The following is a 21424-nucleotide window of genomic DNA, read 5'->3' as shown; positions in this document are numbered from 1 at the left end:
CTTTTCCCCCAGCTCAAGACAAAGTTTGATTTAAGGTAGTAAATGGGGGAAGAAACCCATTAGAGTCCCTCAATATTTCTCTAGCAGAATTTAGCACACAAAGAGCTATGTTCTCATTAGGATATGAAACAGTTCATTTCACACAACAACATGTGAAATAGTGCCAACATACCATTCCATATATTTATCTAAATAAATGCAGTAAGAGACCAAGCAGGCCAGATCTTCCCAGAAGCTAATGTTATTGTTTCACTCCTGCTGAAGCACTGGGAATCACAATGGAAACCTAAGCGAGTTTTTGCCATTGATTTTAGGCGGAGCAGAAATGGGTCTAGCAAGGACTCGGTACCCTTTAAAAGAGATTACGTATGACTTTGCCATCCTCACCTGAACACGTAATCATCAGTTTTATGTGCAGCGTTTTGCCCAAAGCACCCGCTCTTGTGCAACTTTTTACACGAAGTCAATGGTGGCCCTGGGAACATCTTAGCACCTTCTCACGTGTTACTTGCATGAAGGGACAACACAAAATAAAAAAGGGGCTATGGAGCCATGTGTTTAGTCCTGCTCCTGGGATCCCCTCCTATCCTCTCGTGTGTTTAGGGATGAAACATCTGCAGTGGCGAGCCTTTACTACCTGTGTAGCTCCTGGAACCCTGGAACTTAGAACCCTGTGTGACTTAGAACCCTGGAATAACCCTGGTTATTCCTTGGCATGTAGGGGTGCAAGGAGGCAAACAACCTTTAAGTGGGATGTAATGGTCAACTTCGCACTAATGTTTAAAGCGGGCTTTAAATAAGTGTGGAAGTCAAGTCCACGGCATGTTAGAGTGCCACCCTCCTTTGGGGGGGAAATGGACAAAGCAATCCAATTTTGCCACTCATCCTTCCGGCAGGGATCTTCCCAATGGACCCTCCAGTTTAGTTCCGACTTAGGAATCTCAGGACATAAATTCTAGGAGCACAAAAGCACTCGGGTGGGTCTTCTTTCAGACTAAGTGGTGGTGGAATTTACATTCTGAATTTGACTTCCTTCAGCAAATGTTTTATTCTGGATTGTTTTATTTGATGTTTCAATGTGTCGTAAGCCGCTTTGAGATTTTTCCCCTTTAAAATATCAAGCGGTATAGAAATGGATAATAATAGCTGGTCTCGCTCACGATAAAATCAATGGCAAAGCTCCAAAAGGTTTGTGTCTCTCCACACCCCGCAATAAACAATTAAAAGGTTAATGGGTCTTGTCTTCCATAATAGGCCTTAGAAGGCGGTTACGACATACAGGAATGATTTGTTACGCGGTCTAGAGCAAAGGGGTCTTACAACAATTTTATATATATATATATAAAAAAGAACCATACCAAACAGCTGAAGAGAGGTGAAATGGAGGATTAGGCAAAAGAGGCACAAGGGGAAAGACTTCAAATGCTGTTTTTGAAACGTCAGATCACACACTTTGAAGATGCAGATTGTCACATTAGGCCAGAAAGCACCCAGACACCTTGCTTTCAAGACAAACATATGCAGAATCTGCAGTTTAGCAGCGAGACTGTCTTCCTTCCCTACTTACAAAGGGCCAACCCTCCGGGGATCTTTTTTCCTTGGCTCTCTAGCTAGCAACTAATCCTTAGCCTCCGAGGTCTGCTAAGATACGGGGAAGTCCTCCTGTGACCTTGGCTTGTGCCTGGCTCCCGCGCGGGCAGAGGGAAGCTGCGTCACTTACCTGGTGGAAGGAAGGCTGTATGCTGTTGCAATTGCATGTTTGCAAGAGCCTGCTGGTATTGGAAGATACCAGTATTAAAGACAGCGGTGGCACCATTGGTTTTTTCAAGCGCAGGCCTCTTTGGTAATGGGGGGAGTACAGCTTGAGGAATTCCCTAATGGAGGATGAGTATAAGATAGCCCAGTTTTTTTTATAAAAATAATAATAATAATGAAGAAAATAAAAAGGAAGGTGGGGATGGAGCAGGGAGAGAGAAAAAGAGAGAAAAGAAATAGAAAAATCAGTAGGAGGAACAACCAACAGGCACCATCTTTTTAAAATATATATATATCCTTGAGCAAGCAAGCAGCGGAGCGGACTTTACTATTCAAGGAAAGGGCAAAGCTGAAGATTTAAAGTAAGGAATATTTGCCCTCCAAAATATGGCATTGTGTAGTGACAGTGCTTGAGATCTATAGACTAGCATATTTCTACAATATAAAGCTTCAGGTTTCTAGTAAGGAGGCAGCAATACCAGGGGTGGGGGTCGGGGTGGGGTGGGGTGGGGTGGGGTGTAAATAAAGAAAGCTGCACTGCTAGCTCCATGAGAATTGACAAGTAAAAGCCATGTTAAAGAGAAATCTTAACAGAGTGAATGAAACAGGTTAATATAATATTAGCAGCTTACTCCCGCAAACCCCAAAAGTCTTAACTACTCATGCAAAAATAAAAATGTACCATTCCATGCTGGTACTTCTTCTTCATTTTTTAACATTGCATTACAAATGTTAAATCTACTTTAAGAATATTTTTAAGCCATGCCAACCAAACCGATACAAATATATATATATCTCATATATATTATATACATTTTTTTATATATAAATATATATTTAAAATCCCATCTTACTCCCTTTAGAAACTGCTATAAGGTAGTTAAACTGAATGTGGGGTTCCTACATCCTAGGGGACATGGGCTGAAAGATTAAACGGCTCAATTTCCCCACGAACAGGACCAGGAAACCACACTCAGTTCTTTCTCCCCTTTGAGCTTCAGTTACTTTAATAACAGGAAATAAGGAATATTTACTAATAGAATTTAATTAATTTTTTTAAAATGCATCTATAGTAAAGCTACATGCCAAGCTAAAAGGTGAAAGGTCATAGTACCAGGTCAAAGGTTGCCTCGAGGGGTCGCTTCAGTGATTTGACAGCCGACTGAGTCTTAATTAGCAGGCAGCGAGCACATGATGGCAATGGGCCAGTGGGGTTCAAGCGCATTAACATAAACAGCAAGCAGAGGTGCATCATGGGGGCAGCAGTGCATTTTTGGGTAGGTGAGAAAAAACAAATAAAAAACAAATCATCGGAATGCCATATACAACGAATAACAAGACTAAGCATGCACAATAAAGGCACTACTGAGTTGTTATTGTGAGGATACACCTCTAATGTAGTTAATTACAAACAAGATACTCTATAACAGGGGGAGAAAAAAGGGTGAAGGAAGGAGAAGAGAGTGAGAAAGAGAGTCTGCCTTCTGTATTTTTGCTCAAGTATCCGTAAGCGCAGGAAAAAAAGGCCTCTCTCCTGTAGTCCGGCAGTGTGCTATGAAGATCACACAACAACGTTTCACATGAAGTAGTATTTTAATGGTCAAATCATGTAGCTATGTAGGGAAAATATATAGGACAACACTAACAGCTAAGCAAAGAACGGAGAAGGGGCCCATTAAAATAGTTATTTTGGCTTGACAAACCCCGCCATCACATTTTTAAGCAGTGCGCACACTGACTAATTCTGTTCCCTGCCCCAGTATGCTGCAGTTTAGCTACTCCATGTCATGGTTAACTTCCCAGTTGTGCAATTATTCGTTACACCATAGTTATGTTTAAGAGAAACACAGTAATAATAATAATAATAATGATTTCAGGCCCCTCAATTCAAGTTAACAGTCTTGTTGTTGGGTGTGCCTGCTCCTAAGTAGTTCCAGATCCTATTTCCACCCCCTCGCCAATTAAATCATATATTTTAAAGTTACTGTGAAACCTCATACACGGAAAGAAGGCCCAAACCTGAAATATTTAATGCATATCTATTCAGTGACGTGTACGTTTTAGACAAGCAATAATTGGAATATGCATATATATTTCTCAGGGTGTGTCCAAATGAGCAGAACTCTGGATGTTACTTCTCTGCTACCAAGACTATTATTTGTGTGTCACCCATCTGAAACTCAGGCTTTGTCAGGGTTTGTTCTTCATGTGAAATGTTGCATTTGTGCCCCTGCAACAGAGGACCCACAACAGCTCCTAATAAGATTGTTTCCCCCACCCAGCAAAAAAAGGCTGGAGAGGGACCTTGGTTTTGTGAAATAGTTGTGTTCTGGAATCATGAAATAGCCAGTTATGACCCGTTATATTCAGGAAGGAATTAGCAGACAGCATTTACAAGGCAAATAAGATGCACAGGGAGGGTCGTGCAGATTGTCATCAGGGAAACAGAAATAAAAACTCCAATGAAGAAGATGGAGAAGGAGGAGGAGGAGGAGGGAGGGGGCATATTGTGCAGGAAGTGAGGCAAAAATAAATAAATATGTACCTCTTTATAAAGGCATATTATCTGTTGAACATAGCACAGGAAATGAAGCAAAAGGAAATGGCAGATCGTGAGATCTGATGAGGAATGCACCAACTGCTTGTGCAATTCTTATGTCTGAAATGCTGCAGAAAAAACTGCCGATATGGACTGATCCTGACAAGCATATACAAGCATATCAAAAGCTATAGATGGGCAGGTATAAACGGATGTGTGTTACCATCATGCTAAATGCCTGTCTCTCGGTATATTCACAGGCACATGGCTAATGTTATGTACGTTTGGGTACATACATATATACACAAGCCATGTACACACAGAAAAACTCTAAGATAATTTCCTTTTTTTCCTTTTTGAAGGAGAACCTGAAACTACTTAAGAGCAGAAGTGGCAACACATGCTTGGAAGCTTACTGGAATACGTAAGGAATGGGATACCTGAACAATAATATCTTCAGCAAGGAGAGTTAATACATTAATATTGTCCTGCAGCTGACAATGTTACTGCTTTTGCAATCATTTCTTTCTTTGGACTCACCATGGCTGCTGCAGTAGCTGCTGCCTGAGCAGCTGCTGCTTGGTTGACCTGGTACTGGGCAGCTTTTATCTTAGCTTGCAGGTGTGCAGGAGGGTGGAAATATTTGCACTTTTCCCTTGAGCATCTCCCTTTGATGTAATCCATGCAGACGGTAACGGTGTTGTCATTGGTATCAATCATTGCACTGTCGGCAGGGTGAGCAAACCGGCAATCGTTTTCTCCTCGGTTACAATTGCCACGCTGGTACTCTCGGCATACCTGTGGAGGGATTCGAAAGCAAAACCGAGTTAAAAAAGCTGATCTGGGAAAAGTGACCTAGATCACTTTGCAAGGAAACGTCAGGTGCACTCTGACAATTGTACATTGTCCCACCTTGTGGCTGTTTTAAAAGCAACTGAATCTTATGCGTTTTAAGTCCTCATATTAAAAAAACAAATATTTCTGAGGCTGGATGGCCATCTGTCATGGATGCTTTAGCTGAGATTCCTGCATTGCAGGGGGTTGGACTAGATGACCCTCAGGGTCCCTTCCGACTCTACAATTCTATGATTCTATGCTGCAAAACAATTCCCCTGACTGCTGCCATTATGCAGCTATTAAAACTTCAGTTTCTTTCGAGTGAGATTCTTTAGTTGCAATCTAGCAATCTGCTTTGCCTTATGCAGGTTATAACCTTCCTAAATGCAAAAGCAGAATTAACAATTTCTAATTCAGCCAATTGCATTTAGTTCTAGCTTTGAGGTGCATGACCTTTCCACGCATTTTTTTTTTGTTCCACCTAAAGCTTTGTCAGCACACATGAGCAAAATATATTAACTCTGCTATTCCATGATTTTACCACACGAGGGGGCGCAGACACATGAAATGCTTTTTCAGTGTCTACGTTCCCTCCTTCCCTGTCAAACTGTGTTCTGTTTTTATAGTTTCTCGCATCACTTTGCTGCTGCTTTCTTTCACTAAGGCTGAACTCACACATGCAGAAAGGCTTAATATTAAGAGAGAAGGACATAAGCCAATGTGAACACCTGAAACCTTTTTCCAATTATCCCAGGGACATTTTTTTAAAAACAACAACTGTGAATTGTGAATTCGTTCTAGATGAAAGTCAAGCAGCTAGGGGCAACAACATCTTTAAAAAGTGTGTTTTCCCACCTCGAACCTTTTCATTTTAAAAGCAAAAAGAGTAATGGCTGGCCGCAAGGCAAATAGCAGGCAGGCAGGAGCATGTCATAATTTAACTTCAAATGGTATCAGGTGATAAGTAGCCCGGCTGGTGCGTCCAAACCTCGCCACCCTGCCCTGCCTTCTCATTATCCTGGTCCATGGGAGCGATGTCCTTGCTAGGTCAGATTGAGAGCCTCACACCTTCCCTGCTGGAACTCCTGCATCCCCCCACTTCTGGGCCTAGGACAAAAGCGAGCATGGCCAACGCCCGTCTCTTTTAGTGCCAAAGTGAAAGGGGTTTCTCTTCACACGAAACATCTGAGGAAATTCAGGGGGAGCCAAAAGAATTTGAGAATTTGAGGGAAGTTCTGCACATCTCTTGGTTCCTGCTGAATTTCACACCATGAAATTTTGGAGGCTTCTCCTCAGGTGGTGCATTCAGGGACTTCTGAGGGAAGCCAGAAAAGCTTCAATAAGATCTGATATATTTCTTAAGGTGGAGTTTTTTTTGGGGGGGGGGGATTGGTTTGCAGAATCCAAATGACTTTCCAGTTGGGAAGGTTTGGGTTGTTGTTGTTAAACTGCTGTTGCTATTTCAGTGGTACCTTGGGTTACATACGCTTCAGGTTACATACGCTTCAGGTTACAGACTCCGCTAACCCAGAAATAGTATCTCGAGTTAAGAACTTTGCTTCAGAATGAGAACAGAAATTGTGCTCCGGCGGGGCAGCAGCAGCGGCAGCAGGAGGCCCCATTAGCTAAAGTGGTGCTTCAGGTTAAGAACGGACCTCCAGAACGAATTAAGTACTTAACCCAAGGTACCACTGTATTATTATTATTATTATTATTATTATTATTATTATTATTAGCCCTTCACCCTAAGGCCTCAGGATGAGTTACAACATTAAAACATAATATTTAAAATGATTTAAAACAATGAGAGGTGGGTTCTAAAAATATACACCTCAAGTTTATAAAGCCATGGTAAAGCCAGTGTGGTGTAGTGGTTAGGAGCGGTAGACTCGTAATCTGGTGAACTGGGTTCGCTTCCCCGCTCCTCCACATGCAGCTGCCGGGTGATCTTGGGCTAGTCACACTTCTCTGAAGTCTCTCAGCCCCACTCACCTCACAGAGTGTTTGTTGTGGGGGAGGAAGGGAAAGGAGATTGTTAGCTGCTTTGAGACTCCTTAGGGTAGTAATAAAGCGGGATATCAAATCCAAACTCTTCTTCTTCTTTGGCAATCATTGGAAGCTGTATAAATGAAGGGGAGTTGAGGAGTTCCCCAAACTTGGGGCTGCCACTGAGAATGCCCTCTCCCCTCTTGCACTGTAGCTTGTGAGGGTAAAGAAACTACTAAGAGGAGCCCCTCTGCTGATCTTAATACCTGCAAGAGTATTAAGGGAAGGAGGCAGGTCTGAGTCACCTAAATTTTATAGACATCGTGATTCAGCAGGATAATTATACCTGAAATGCTTCCAAAGTAGTCACACTTGACTGCTGCAGAAGGGATTTACCAATGCTGCATTTTATTTAATTCATACCCTGCTTTGCCTGCACGAATCTCAAGGTGGTATATGTGGAGTTCTCAGGTGGCTTCCTATCCAGGCCCTGACCTACTTAGCTTCAGCAAAGCTTTTACATCACATGACTTCCGAGTGTGTGGACAGCACGTGTGTCGGTATCTAGAGAGTGGGAGCAGCCAGGGAAGCTCCTCTGCACATATGCTACCCACAGGTTATGAACAACAGAACAGGTCTGTTGACGCTGTGATTCCGTGACTCAGTTCACTCCTGTGAAATGGGAACAATAATGAGATAACTCACAGGGCTGTTGTGAAGGTGGACTGGGCAAAGAGTGCCCAGCGTTAATGTGTCTGGGAAGGGGTGGGGGTGCTGAAGGGGCAATCGGATCCAAAAATAAGAGCTGCTGCTGCCTATTTATAGTGGGGAAAGAGTTTTATGACTGTTGAACAGACAGCGCTGATTCATAACCAAAACAACAGTTTTGAACGGCTGGAATGGGCTGGCTAAAAACAGCGGCAGCAAACTTCCAAAGATGCGGCAAAGACGTTTTGCCCTAGAAGGACAAAAAAACCCTCACTTAGCTGGTTGGCTGACAGCAGTTTTGTCTTTGGGAGCTGCAAAAATGACAGCAGAGCCAGCAGAGTCCCACTTCGCCACTTAACACACAGCAGAACAGGAGCCCCGCTCTGGAGAGAAAAAAGGCTCTCTGAACTCCGGCAAAACAAACAGCAGCAGATCGAAAATCGCCTAATTGGCCTTGGAAAAAGAAAAGAAAACCACCCCTAGCCGTTTCTCTTTGGTTGCAGCTCTTTCCTCCAAAGTCTGATCAATGCACCTGTCCCTCCACAGGCCTGGCTCATACTTTCAGCTCTCCCAGTACCCAATCAGCGCAGCTCGCCAACAGCAAGTCAATTAATTAATTAATTAATTTTTAAAAGAGGGGCTGGTGTGGGAAGGGGAGAGATATATGCACAAATGGAAATTAACTGGACTGACCTGGTTCAAAACTGAATGTCTGAATCTACGCCACCTTACAGGAATTTACCACTTTTTCGTGAGTGGAAAGACTGTCGATGGATTTTACGCTTTTCCTTGCAAGGTAAAACAGCAGCCTATTAAGGTTGTGGTGTTAAGAAGCATCTTAAGGCATCAGAGAAGGTGGTACCGACTCCATCCTCTGTGATCTCTTTCCAGACCAGTGGTATTTATTTATTTATTTATTGGTCCCTTTCTTTGTGTTTTAAAACCTGTGTGTGCCATGCAAAGCAGGACTTTTTTCCCTGGATTTTCCTGGATTCCGCCCCACGCCCAGGCTCCAAATAGTCTAAAAAGGCTGTGCAAAATTTCACAGGGGAGTTCAGTGATGCGAGCGAGCACATGCCTTGTGTGCAGAACAATCTCTGACATCACCATCTAAAAGACCTCCACCTGAGACAGAGGACGATTGCTGCGATCCAGAACAGACCATACTAGGCTAGACAGGCAAAGAGTCTGACAGGGGATAAGGCTGTTCCCTACATCCACAGTGTTATTTTTTTTTATGTATGTTAAGAAGTGATTTTGACAGCCTCCTTTTCTACCCACTTTTGGCAGCAAGCAGAAGGTAATGATCTTACCCCAGAGCACAGGGAGACTTTATAGCTGAAATAGCACAGATTACAGATAAAGACCCAGACGTCCCATTTCCCCATGCAACTAGCCAATTTCTCCTCACAATTCACAAGTAATAAGGTGCTACTTTAGAGATTTTCCTTATGGGAATTTTCGAGAAATTGAAAGTTCCTTCATGCATGCAACTTTAGCAAAATCAGTTTTCTCCCTCTGACTTTTTTTAAAAATGTATGTTGTACATTTTTTCTTGCTAGGTAAGAATCAACTTTTAGAAGCCAGGAGGAAAGGGAGAAACAAATGGGAACTCTGATGTGAGATGGAAGAATGGGGCACTTCAGCAAACATCTGGGGCTACATAAAATGTGGATGTCGACTGCTTGTGCAGCTACAAACCAGGATCTGAAACCATGGTTTGAAGTGGTTTTGAAAAAAACGTGATTCACACTGCCTAGGGAGGAGTGTAACCTTTCACCTCCACCAACAAAACCATGGTTTAAGCCAGTTTGCAAACCCTGTTTGCAATATGACAGTGAATAATATCCACCATGGGGCAGGGTTTATAACTCAGAAAGCTAAACTGTGATTTTTTTTGCTGCATTATGATTTTGTTTGCTATGTAAAGTATGATTTCACTGGGATAAATTAAGCCAACAGACCATGGTTAGCACTAACCATGATTAAGCATTATGCCTGCATCCATTTAAGGACAATTCAGATAGTGCCTAGACTAGCACGAAGAAGGCTTCATTTGTAACTCAGTTTTTTAGCGCAGTACCAATCTGCAGCACAAGGCTGGCTGAGGCCCCACATCACCACTGATGTCAGAAGATGCTGAAAACTCCTGTCAGACTCCCTCAGATAAGGAATTGTTGAGGGCAAAGGAGAGTATCTGCTATAGCAGAACAACATTTGTTAGGGATGTAGCAAAACCTGATAAATAAAAAATATGAGACCTCATACAAGATTCTGGCAACAGGCGTAGAATGGAAATGAGAAAGTCTGTGGGAAATATGCTGCCATCCTGGTATGATGGTAATACTATTGATGCTCAGAAACTTTTACTTCCTCTAGAGCAGACTTTCTCAACCTTGGGTCCCCAGATGTTTTTGGCCTACAACTCCCATCATCCCTGACCACTGGTCCTGTGAGCTAGGGGTCATGGGACTTGTAGGCCAAAAACATCTGAGGACCCAAGGTTGAGAACCACTGATCTAGAGTGCTCTAGACTGCAGTGTATGGGACTTAGGGAGAGATTATATTCCACCCTTGTCAGCCATGAACTCCTGACAAATATTCCCATTTTACATATGTGGTACTGAGGGTCAACAACAGTGACTTGGTGAAAATGTGTGAGGGAAGGAGTATAAAATGATTTGCACCCTAAAACGCCTGGAGAGCTTGGTAACAACCCCCCTCCCCAGAAGTGCTAGATTTTCAATTCTGGATAATCATTGTTTGAAAAAGCATTACTTATTTTGTCAATTGCCAAAGATTAAGGAGGGGTAGTTGGTGTCTTCTCCTGCAAAAGTACTTCCCCAAACCCACCAGTGAAACAGAACAGCAGCAGGCTGCAAAACAAGCTCATAATATCATTTGCAATTCCCCAAGTTATGCAGACACAGGGCTACATTATTACATCACCGTCTTTGCAAAGGATGTTCCCCAGAGTCACAGAGCGACGCCTTTCTCGTGCAAGGCGTTTATGGGGTGTTTCCACTGCAAGACTAAACAATGCCGATCTGGGTGGTCGGAAGCTTTGCAAAGGGAAATCGTAACGTGTCGTTTCCTACCTCCAGTCTGTCTGTCCTCATTAGCTTTTGTGCGGCTGCTGCTGCAGCAGCAGGAACTGGCATGCCAGGATTCCCCGCAACCAGCATTGGCCCTGACGGCAGGATCTCTGCTGGGACCAAACCAGGAGAGACAGGCCCCAAGTAGGGGTTAAAGGCTGTTGAAGCATTGGTGGCTAAGCTTGGTGCAACTGAAAACATTGGCTGGAGTGGGGATGGGGGGAGAGGAGAAAAAAGAAGTAAATATTAGTCAGACCATCACATCAATAACACTATACATACAAAGCCATATTTGAGACAGCGAGCCTGCACTCTTTATCATTATATTCAGAGGGACTTGCACACATTGGCTTGGACCCCAGCAGTCACCTCTATGAAGAGAAAGGCTGCTTCTGCTCATGGAAAGTTTTCGATCCAGTGTTGATCCCACTCACGGAAGTATGCGGAGGCTATTTTTGCTGAATCTCCCCTTCCCCTACAGAGACTCCGCCCCCATTCTGGCTGGCTCTTCGGCTATTTTGGGTGGTGGACAAAGGACAAACCAGTCCATGGTTTTTAAGCCACTGTTTTTAGCCATGACTTTGGTAAAAATCGGGAAGAGGCCGGGAATGGAATGAGCACTGCCGCAAGGCCACATTCTCTTGTTGCTCACCACTTAATGGCACCCGCCTGTGGCACGCAAGAGCCGCTTCCCAGTGGTGTTTTGGTGGTGATGGGAACAATGGCATACAACGTGAGTGGTACAGGAATACTCACAGTGGCAACATATCACATCACAGCCCGCCCGCCCCTGCTTTTTAAAGGGGTTCCTACCCCTACTATGATCCCTAGGACAAAAAAAAAACAAAAAAAAAACTGCAAAGAAAGCTGCAGTGCAGACAAGGCCTTGTCCCATACTGTAATTTATTTATTACTCTACTAATGCACCCCTCTTCCTCCTGCTGGAGCCCAAAGCAATGATATTTAAACACAATTATCATAAAAGTAATCAAAAAATTATCAACGGAACAATAACCTTTTCAGCGCCAAAAGGGCAGGCAACAAAAACCTTATCTGTTAAAACGAGCAGCTAACATTTTAAGTTGACGCCTAAATGCTGGCAATGTGGGACAACCACATCTCAGGATATAGGTTACATTGGGTGGGTGGGGGGCGTGTATAGCTGACAAACAAGAGCAGAGCACAATCCCTCCTCTCCTCCAGGGAACAGCTTAGAAACGAGTATTCACGTGCAACACGCTCGCTCCTTCGGGGAAAATGCTATTCCATTCAGAACAGGCTGTTTCCTCAACTCCTGCACCCAGGTAGTGCCTAACCACAGGACCTCCATTTTATCAGAATTCAGAGTGAGTTTGTTGGCCTCCATCCAGCCCGTCACTCTCTCCAGATACTGGTCCAGCACTTCAACACTCCCTCCTGATTCACACGTCATCTGCATCTTGAAGGCACCACACTCCAAATACCACCTCCCAGCAGTTTCATATAGAGATATCAAATATATGACAGGAGTGCGGCATGCGGGCATTTTTATAAAAAATAAGAAAATGGCTTTGTGGGGCCAAGTAGAGCCATGTGTGTTTAATTAGGTCCACAGGCTAGACGTTTCCACTACAGGTCTGGGCCATTACTGTCTATTCTGACTGGTAATAGCTCTCAAAGGCAGAGAGGGAGTGAGATCTTTCCCAGCTCTGCTACTTATTAATTGGAGATGCTGCAAATTGAACCTGAGACCTTCTACATGCATGTGCTTCATTCTTTGCTGTGGCCCCTTAACATCATGCTCTCAAGTAGTTCCTTTCTGAATATGCCATCTTCTTCTTAGGTAATCGATACTGCCCACAATTTAGGGCTGAAAAGGAACTATTCCCATGCATCAAAAGTGTATCGTTTTCTAGTGCTTGATAATAATCAGACCGAGGCTTAGGAGAAGTATGTGGGACAGGTATGGAGGAGGGAGCTTAATGCGAAGGATGACAAAGCAATGGTGTGATCAATGGGCTCAACACCAATCAGTCCCTACCAGCAGAGCCAATGGCTAGGGTTGATGGCAGCTTCTAGCACAACACCATTTGTAGGCCTGCAGGTTTTCTCTTCCTGGGATAAATGAAGAGGTGGAATGTGAACAAAGCTGCTGTTCTGTGACAAACCTCCCGCCCCCTGATCCAGCATGTCTTCTTAACGTTAAACATTATTTTCCCTACGAAATACAACAGCCTCGTTGCCTCAGGTTCTTCCTACTCCCATCAGTGGAATGTTATACGAGCCCTGTTCGCATCGCCACATCCAGGGAGCGCAGGAGGAACGGCAAGCAGCACTGGGAAATTTTAAGAGGTGCCTTAAGGGCAAGGAATAGGCTGATCAGCTAAACTGCTAGCTCACTGGGTCACAGGCAATACATTCAAGAATCAACAGCTATGGTTACTGCTATCGATAGGAAGTCCACAAATTTAAATTTGGGAAGCAGCACCCAAAATACTTTAAGTTGCAGTATTTTGCTCTTAAAGGGAGTGGGAAAAAGAAACCCTACTGGTTTATCCTCTATTGTAAGCCAGCAATCTAGGCTACCTAAACCAGCCTCTGCTGCTGTCGCTATTTCTGCCACACTCCCTGGCTTCCTATTAATGGACCGAGTGGGCGCCACTGTCCTCCCATGTGTACCTGCCTGTGTCCTCCCATGTGTACCTGCCTGTGTACCTACCACTCTCCCTGCGGTGCAGACAAAAGGTGTGGGAAGTAATGGGAGAAGCCAGGGGCTGCATGCATGCAGTAAGGCTGAGGGACACATGTAGAAAATACTGTTGGCTCCCAAGCCCAACCACAATGTGTAGTCTGCTGAATAAGCCTTAGAGGAGGAGGAGGAAGAAGAAGAAACATGCTCCTAGACTTGGCTACATCCTTAGCATCCACCAAAAGCCACTGCTCAAGAATAAACAAAGAAGCATTCCTTGACAGCTACACTGACTCTCCCCAGCCCTCCATCTCTGGCTGTCAGCAAAGCTTCAATGGACTAAAAGGCAAAGAGATTTGGAAGCATTTGATTTAAGGTTTAGTAATGAAATAAAAAAGTTCAAGCAGGACTTGCAGGTAAAAATGGAAGTTTCCAATGGCCCAGGACAGCATATCAATAGCCTGACTAGCCTGGGCTGACAGCTGAAGGGAAGCAAACACCTTGCAAAACCAGGAACCAGATGAGCTGTCAAAACACTCCTTCTCTATTTCCAGCCAAAGCTTTTGCAAATCTTCCCAGTTAGGAACTGGGAAGCACTGGTGCTTGTTCCATGGGCTGTAGCACCAGGATCTTAGGTTTCCCAAAGTGTGGCTGCCCATACCAGCACATCCAAGAAAGAAAGACTTGCACTAGCACAGCAAAGCACTGTAAAAAATTAGACCCTAAAAATGAACTCAGTTTGATGGTGTTTGTGAACAAAAAGGGGGATTCAAGTTGTTTGCATAAGCTGAAAAGCCAGCATTTCCAGTAATGCAGCATATGAAAGAAAACACTTACTGCCCATTTTGACACCACTTCTCTTTCTCTGCACTGAGGAATATTTAATAATAATCTAAACAGCATTTCCCTACGGTACACAGTCAGATGGATAAGAAAGTTAGCGTGCTGCAAGAAACGCAGAGAAGAAATAGGAACTCATTCATTCCAGTTCCAATGTCTGCTGAGTCACTGTGTGCTTAGTGGCCAAATCGCTAGTTAAAATTCATGTCCTTGACTCCCTGGTGATAATGCAATGTCATCTTGCTTCATTTTGCATGGATGCTGCTCCAGTATAAAGGATATTTTATTTTATTTTAAAAATTGATGTCTTGGTTGTAGCACAAGCAGAAAGTCCTCCCTTTCTAAAAGAGATGTGCTGGTGAAGGAGACACAATACCTAAACACTCTCTTCCTGGGTCCAGAGCACTGTACATGTTTTATGCTTCTTTACTTAAGACACCATTCCCAATATTCTTTGCCCAGGATTCTCAGGTTGGAAGCACACACCTGCGAGTTGGGCACTGAAGGAGAATGCCCCAACTCAGCCCGGCGGTGGTCTATGGTAGCAGCCAGTGCAATGCTATAGCTCAGGGTTCCAAGGACACATTCCAGTCAGGGGAAAACAGTCAAGGGGTTGGGGTACAAGGCAGGGCGACTGGGAAGGGTGTGTGACCTGGGAAGAGTCCCAAGGACCAGAGAGAAGCTTGGAGAGTCACATTTGGCCCCTAGGCCTGCGGTTCCCTAACTCTACTATACATGCATGCCCAGAAGTAATCTCCATAGAGTTCAATGGGTCTTATTCCCAGGTGTGTATAGGACTGCAGCCTTATAAGACACTCCACTCCCCCCCCCGCCACCCTTGGATCCATAGTAAACAAAGCAGCAGACCTAGGAGTCATCACAGTATGAGAGTTAGGGTAAGGGGGCAATCGCTAAACTTGCAAGCTGCAAATTCCTGTCGTCTAAAGACCTGGTGAAATGGAGACATTCATCCTGCAGGATAGTCAGCCCAATCTTGAACACTATCCCAGGATAACAAACTGCACACAAACCCCTAGGGTAATAAGTGACTTCTGTTCCCAAATCTGGGACACACCTGTAACCGAAACATACATTTGGGGACACTTTTTTTTTTTAATTTGTTACCATATATTTGTATTGTGGTAGTGCTGCTGTTGCGACCCATCTTAGATCAGTCTGCGACCCGGTAGTGGGTCCCGACCCATCAGATGAAGACCATTGGTCTAGGGCTCTCTATAGTACAGGAAGTAGAAAAATGGACAATTGTGATAACTCATGTAAACAAAGGAAGATTTCCTCTAAGGGTTTATAGCAAAACTGGGAGATTTTAAAAAATTGTTGTTGTTGTTTGGGGGATGGGGTGGTGATGTAAGGAACACACCCTGGCCTTGTAAACTAAGTAGCTGGTGCCTATATGAATCAATATCTTTGCAAGCTAGGTCTTTTCAGAGCTCATTGCCACCTCTTCCCTCCCAGTTAAGTGGCAGTGAAATGGCTGCTGGGAACCTGGTGCTGTGTCTCTATTGTGTTGGGTAAACTGTTCCTAATATGCTGACAAGCTTTAAGTGTCTGTGGCAGAAATATTTTAATATGAGAATATGTGGCCCTTATTGATTGGCTCTCTTTCCCAAAGCTTCATCTCCATGTGCACCTGAACTTTGAACTTATTTCTTCGATTTGCCTTATTATCTACCAAGATCCTATAAAAATCAATTCAGGGTCAAACCACATGCGCCACCATCAACATTTAATGTGCATCGTTTTTAATTCTTTAAATCTTAGCTGGGCAGAAGCAGTATTGGGTCCAAAGCATGTGAGGGGCATTCACCCTGTTTAGGGAAGCTTTTAATGTTTAATAGACTACTGTATTTTAATATCCTGTTGGAAGCCGCCCAGAATGGCTAGAGAAACCCAGCCAGATGGGCGGGGTATAAATAATAAATTATTATTACTATTACTATTATTATTATTCAAGATGCTACAAGGCACAGGAAAGAAACCAACCAACGGGTGTTTGGTTCCTGGGGCTAATCCGTTTCAGAGGGTAGGTGGGAGGACCAGGGCAGTGGATGTCCACATCGTATTTTTTCCTATGCATGCGATGGCCCCAGTACTGCTTGCCATCTGCCCAACTGATAGTTAAAGGATATGCACTTTAACTTCTTGCATGTGTTTCATGTAGCTTTGCCCTCAATGCATTCAAAAAAATCAGTGCTCCATGTGGTACTATGTGGCATTTTAGCTTAGTACGAAGACTATAAGTACCATTGCTATTGCAGCTGCTCCTCATAGTAAGGATATACTCTTTGAGTTGTTTTGCAAGAGGTGAAAAACTCTTAGAGTCCATGGATTTTATTATAGTAAGAAAGAACAGCCACCCATTCCACAATGAGTCATGTTGGAACGCATCGCGGCCTACGTGATTGAGGCTGAGAACATGACATTTTCAACCTTCTAAAGCTATCTTCAGTGCTGCTGGACTTTAGGGCGCAAAGGTGTGGTCCTTCTCAGTTTACACTCCAGCCGATCTCAGATTCATCGGCTGCCACCTTAGAAAGCTGAGAGTAACCCAGAGCTAACTCAAATGAGCAGGAACCATGTCCTTAATACATAAATAAATGCTAAAGAAACTAATGCAATACTCTGTACCATCTTGAATGCACAAGGTTGGAGCACTTATTTGAAGGCACCTCAACTTCAATATTTCCTTGCATGTTGAAAGCTTACATGACTGCAAAGTCTAGAAGAAACTTTCACTGATGGGGCTGTCTTTCCATGTGGGGGAAAGTTTGCATGTGGGAGTGCTTTCAAAGGAGGACTCTCTCTATGTGCACTGTGATCATGAGCTCTTTATCTTAAATCAAAGTGGGGAATGGCAGAATGTTAGATGCTTGGGCCCTAGAGAAATGACCTAAGTAGAGGTCAGGCAGACTACAGGTGACCCAACTAATACCTACTTGCTTTTAAAAGATATCTGAAGGCAGCCCTGCTTAGGGAAGTTTTTTTAATATTTAATGTTGTATTGTGTTTTTAATATTCAGTTGGGAGCTGCCCAGAGTGGCTGGGGAAACCCAGCCAGATGGGCGAGATATAAATAAATAAATAAATAAATAAATAAATAAATAAATAAATATTATTATTATTATTATTATTATTATTATTATTATTATTATACGAAGTGCTTTTGAAGTCAGAAACAGTGGTGAGCGGTGTCTCTCGGAACTGTAAGGGTGCAAGGTAGGAGGCCAACAGTAGGTGGAGCCAGAGCCAATGAGCTCCATCCTCCACTATAAAAAATGGTTTGAATGTGACCTTGATCAGGCTGTAACAGAGGCAAAGGGTTAAAGCCCCCTAGGCTGGCCACCTGCATACAAATCCAGCTACTTAAAAGGCACAGCTAGATAGTTAACATGACCCTCTTACCTTCGTGGGGGATGGATATGGGTATTTTTTTTTTTAGGGGACGGGTCTTGTAGCTCTTCTATTTATTTCCCTTTTTGCTGGAATAATCCGAAATCAAAATGTGGAGCTTGCCACTGGACAGGCAAGTAGGTACTACTTCATCTCTCAGAATAGCACCCCGACCCCTTTGTTTGGTCCCTGTAAACCTACAGCTTACCTGCGACTAAGGAGGTGGGGTTAAAGAGCCAGGCTCCATATTGGCCGAGTATCTCTTTCAATGATTATTACAAATGTCAGAAACCCAAGAGGCAGGAAATGCTTCCAGAGACAGCAAGCAAGGCAAAAAAGCGAACAGGAGAAGCAGCTCAAGAGTGCAATATAGAAAACAGACACTTTGCAGAGACATCTAAGCAGCCTGGAACGGAAGGCGTGCCTTGCTGAATTTCTTTTCTAGTTTCTAGTGAGGTGTGGGGCTGTATTTGCTTCTAAGGCACTGATGCCCCTTTCTCCTGGAACTGTGGTCTGAGGTTCGACTTCCTTCATAGACGATGCATCCACACAACTGCACCCACATCCCCCAATGCAGCGCCAAAAATAATTTGATTCCTTTTGTGGAAAAGGGGAGGTGGACGAAAAGCCTCGACAAAAACAATAATTACTTTTCAGCAGCATCAAAGAGGAAGGGCAGAACGGCAAAAAGAAACGTAGGTATCTTATGAAAAACAATCGTACACCCATCTGTACTTTCTAAGCAACCCTTGAATAGATAAAAATATTATTTACTGCATGAAGTCAAGCACAAACAATGGGAGATCCAGGGGTGCTGTTTGGATTGTAGGAGTATCTGGGTGCACCATAAGCGGCTGCAGATAACAGGGTCTGGATTATGAAATCTCTCCTACATCTGCACAGTAATAAAATCAAACTGCTGTGGCACCGAGAGCCTCGCTGGAAATACATCAGGAGCAAAATGTAAATTAAGCAGATTTTAATTGCATGCAGCCAACATGATTTGCATATTATTTTCAGTCGTGAGTCAGAGATACCAAGCTGTACATGGTGGACCTCCTGCATTTCTTCTGCGCCCTTGTACTTAAACTTGCAGCCACCCACAGATGAGAAAAGTAAGGAAGGGGTTTTCACTGTTAAATCGCTTTGGGATGTTGCGATTCATAAATGAAGCAAAGCAGCTGGAAATAAATCAACTTTCTTTTTTTGCAACCTTGAAAACATGAGGCTTGCTTTAAAAATGAAACTGAAAGGAGGAGGGGGGATTCACGAGTTTCTAACATGTAACCTTTACACACGGGCAACAGCTCTGACCGTAGAGGCAAGCGACTTTCCGAAGGAAATGCTAAGGCTTTGGAACGCCGAGAGAAAGATGTACCACATAAATTATTGATGCATTCCTGGGGCTATATATATATATGGCACAAACTGTCTCGGCACATGACTTAAGATGTTAGGAGACACATCACTGCCCCTGCTGCACGTCGCTTTTGCCACTCACCCAGCCCTGCCGACGGCGAGGAAAATCACGCCTCAGCACGGTGCCCTGCCCTGCTTGCGCCTCATTATCAAGGCTGGCATTGCCGCCCGTCTGCTGGGCTCCCTGACTTTGTTTCTGTGCCTCTTGCCCACCCACTCCTCTCTCCTTCTCTTGCAAAGGGAAGGAGCAGCAGCCACTGCAGCCGGCTGTGGCTCAGTGGTCCCAGGTCCCAGGGTTCAATCCGCAGTGTCTCCAGGGGGGGCTGGGAAAGGATGAAATCTGAGAGAGCTGCTGCCAGTCAGTGTAGACGAGCTAGGGGGACTAATGGCCTTGACTTCGTATAACGCAGGTTCCTATGTTCCCCTTTCCCTCTGGGTGGCAGTGAGGCACGGAGGTGAGAGGGAAAGCGATTAGGCAGAAGGGAGGTGCAGGGAGGAGGACCGCAGTTCCTATCTGCATGGAGAAGGCAAGGAGGGAGAACGGGGCTCCCTCTAGCCACCCCGTGGGCTGCAGGGCACCCATATGCAGCAGAAGCCTGCTCTGCTCACCTGCTTGTGCTCCCCAAGTATGGTAAAGGTAAAGGTAAAGGGACCCCTGACCATTAGGTCCAGTCGTGACCGACTCTTTATTGGCCGAGGGAGCCGGCGTACAGCTTCCGGGTCATGTGGCCAGCGTGACTAAGCCGCTTCTGGCGAACCAGAGCAGCGCACGGAAACGCCGTTTACCTTCCCGCCAGAGCGGTACCTATTTATCTACTTGCACTTTGAGGTGCTTTCGAACTGCTAGGTTGACAGGAGCAGGGACCGAGCAACAGGAGCTCACCCCGTTGCAGGGATTCAAACTGCTGACCTTCTGATCGGCAAGTCCTAGGCTCTATGGTTTAACCCACAGCACGTAGGACCCTGAATTTAGGCGGGTCTGCAGAGGGACCAACACACAGCATAAGATGAGCATAGCAACCCCCTGGCACTCTGCCATCGGTCATTCTCGTAATGGAAAGACCCAGAAACCAAGCTGGGGGGCTGCCATGCATCCCTTTGTGGTCATCATACAAACAATCATATCACTTGCTTGAGTGCCAGTGTGGTGTAGCAGTTAGACTGCCGGACTAGGACCCGGGAGACCAGGGTTCAAATCCCTACTTGGCCATGAAGCTCACTGGGTGACCTTGGGCCAGGCGTTGTCTCTCGGCCTAACCTGCTTCAGAGCGTTGTTGTGGGCAAGAAATGAGGTAGTGGGCAGAGAACCATGTTTGCCACCTTGAGCTCCTTGGAGGAAAAGGTTGGGATATAAATAAAAACAACTGGCTCGCTAAATAAAATACAACGCTGTAGCTAAAAAGGAGGGAGGTATACCAGCCATCTGGGCACCTGCTGGGGGGCAAAGCCGTTGCAAAAACAGGTCCAGGTGCTCTCCGCGGCACCGAAGGAGAGGTGACTTGCCCCCATCCCTGCCCAGGGCATGTGAGGCGGCGGTTAACACCCAGCCAGCCAGCACAGGACACCTGGAGCTCCCCTCCTGCCCACCTCCAATCCTCAAGATTTCCAGGAGAAGCCTTTGTTTTTGCTGCCTCCCCTCCATTCATCTCCGTTGAGATAGAAATCTTTCTGCTCCAACAAATCTCATAAGTGAAAAGCAGCAGCTGACATGTCGCAGGAGCTGCGACTGTCTCTGAGGCCCTGACTGCCCTCTTGCTGCTTTCACGCCAGGGCGCAGAGACCCGACTGAATGCAGCTGAAGCTTTGCGGTCTAACGCAGATGCAGGGAGACTGGTGTTAAAACATCACCCCCTTGCTGAAACAGGGACTTTGCGAATAGAAAGCCAGCTTCCCTCCCAACAGCCCTGTTAATGCAGCAAGTGGAGGGGGGGGTGGAATTTAAACCAGCCTCTCGCTGCATCTAAGACTTTGCCTCCTGTCCATTTTCAGTGCTTTTGACACCTAAAGGCCATACCTCCCTTCTCCCACTGATAGATTTTAAATAAATGTTCAGGGCTTGGCCTTTAAGGACTTTGCTTCCCAGATTCTGTCATTATCTTTCCCTGTATTCTGCATTTGTGTTTCAAGGTGCTGTCTAATTTCCTCCTCTCAGTTGGCATTGTACTG

The 21424-nt window shown here is 44.7% G+C and overlaps 1 protein-coding gene across 26 annotated transcripts in view; it reads right to left on the bottom strand.

Annotated features, from left to right (window-relative positions):
• MBNL1 (muscleblind like splicing regulator 1) overlaps positions 1-21424 on the bottom strand; it is a 181609-nt gene that overhangs the window by 18981 nt on the left and 141204 nt on the right. For 11 of the 26 annotated variants that reach the window (XM_081862643.1, XM_081862631.1, XM_081862633.1 and 8 more), the window contains 5 exons: positions 15554-15661; positions 10924-11124; positions 4835-5092; positions 2870-2923; positions 1721-1874 (listed from right to left, as the gene is read on the bottom strand). In XM_081862643.1, coding sequence (XP_081718769.1) covers positions 1721-1874; positions 2870-2923; positions 4835-5092; positions 10924-11124; positions 15554-15661 — 775 coding nt within the window. The remainder of the gene's footprint in view (positions 1-1720; positions 1875-2869; positions 2924-4834; positions 5093-10923; positions 11125-15553; positions 15662-21424) is intronic. The other 15 variants (XM_081862634.1, XM_081862635.1, XM_081862647.1 and 12 more) reach the window with 3 other exon arrangements.

Source organism: Podarcis erhardii (genome assembly GCF_964252035.2).
Source record: "Podarcis erhardii genome assembly, chromosome: 5".
NCBI lineage: Eukaryota > Metazoa > Chordata > Lepidosauria > Squamata > Lacertidae > Podarcis > Podarcis erhardii.
This window is presented reverse-complemented; position numbering and strand designations above follow the sequence as displayed.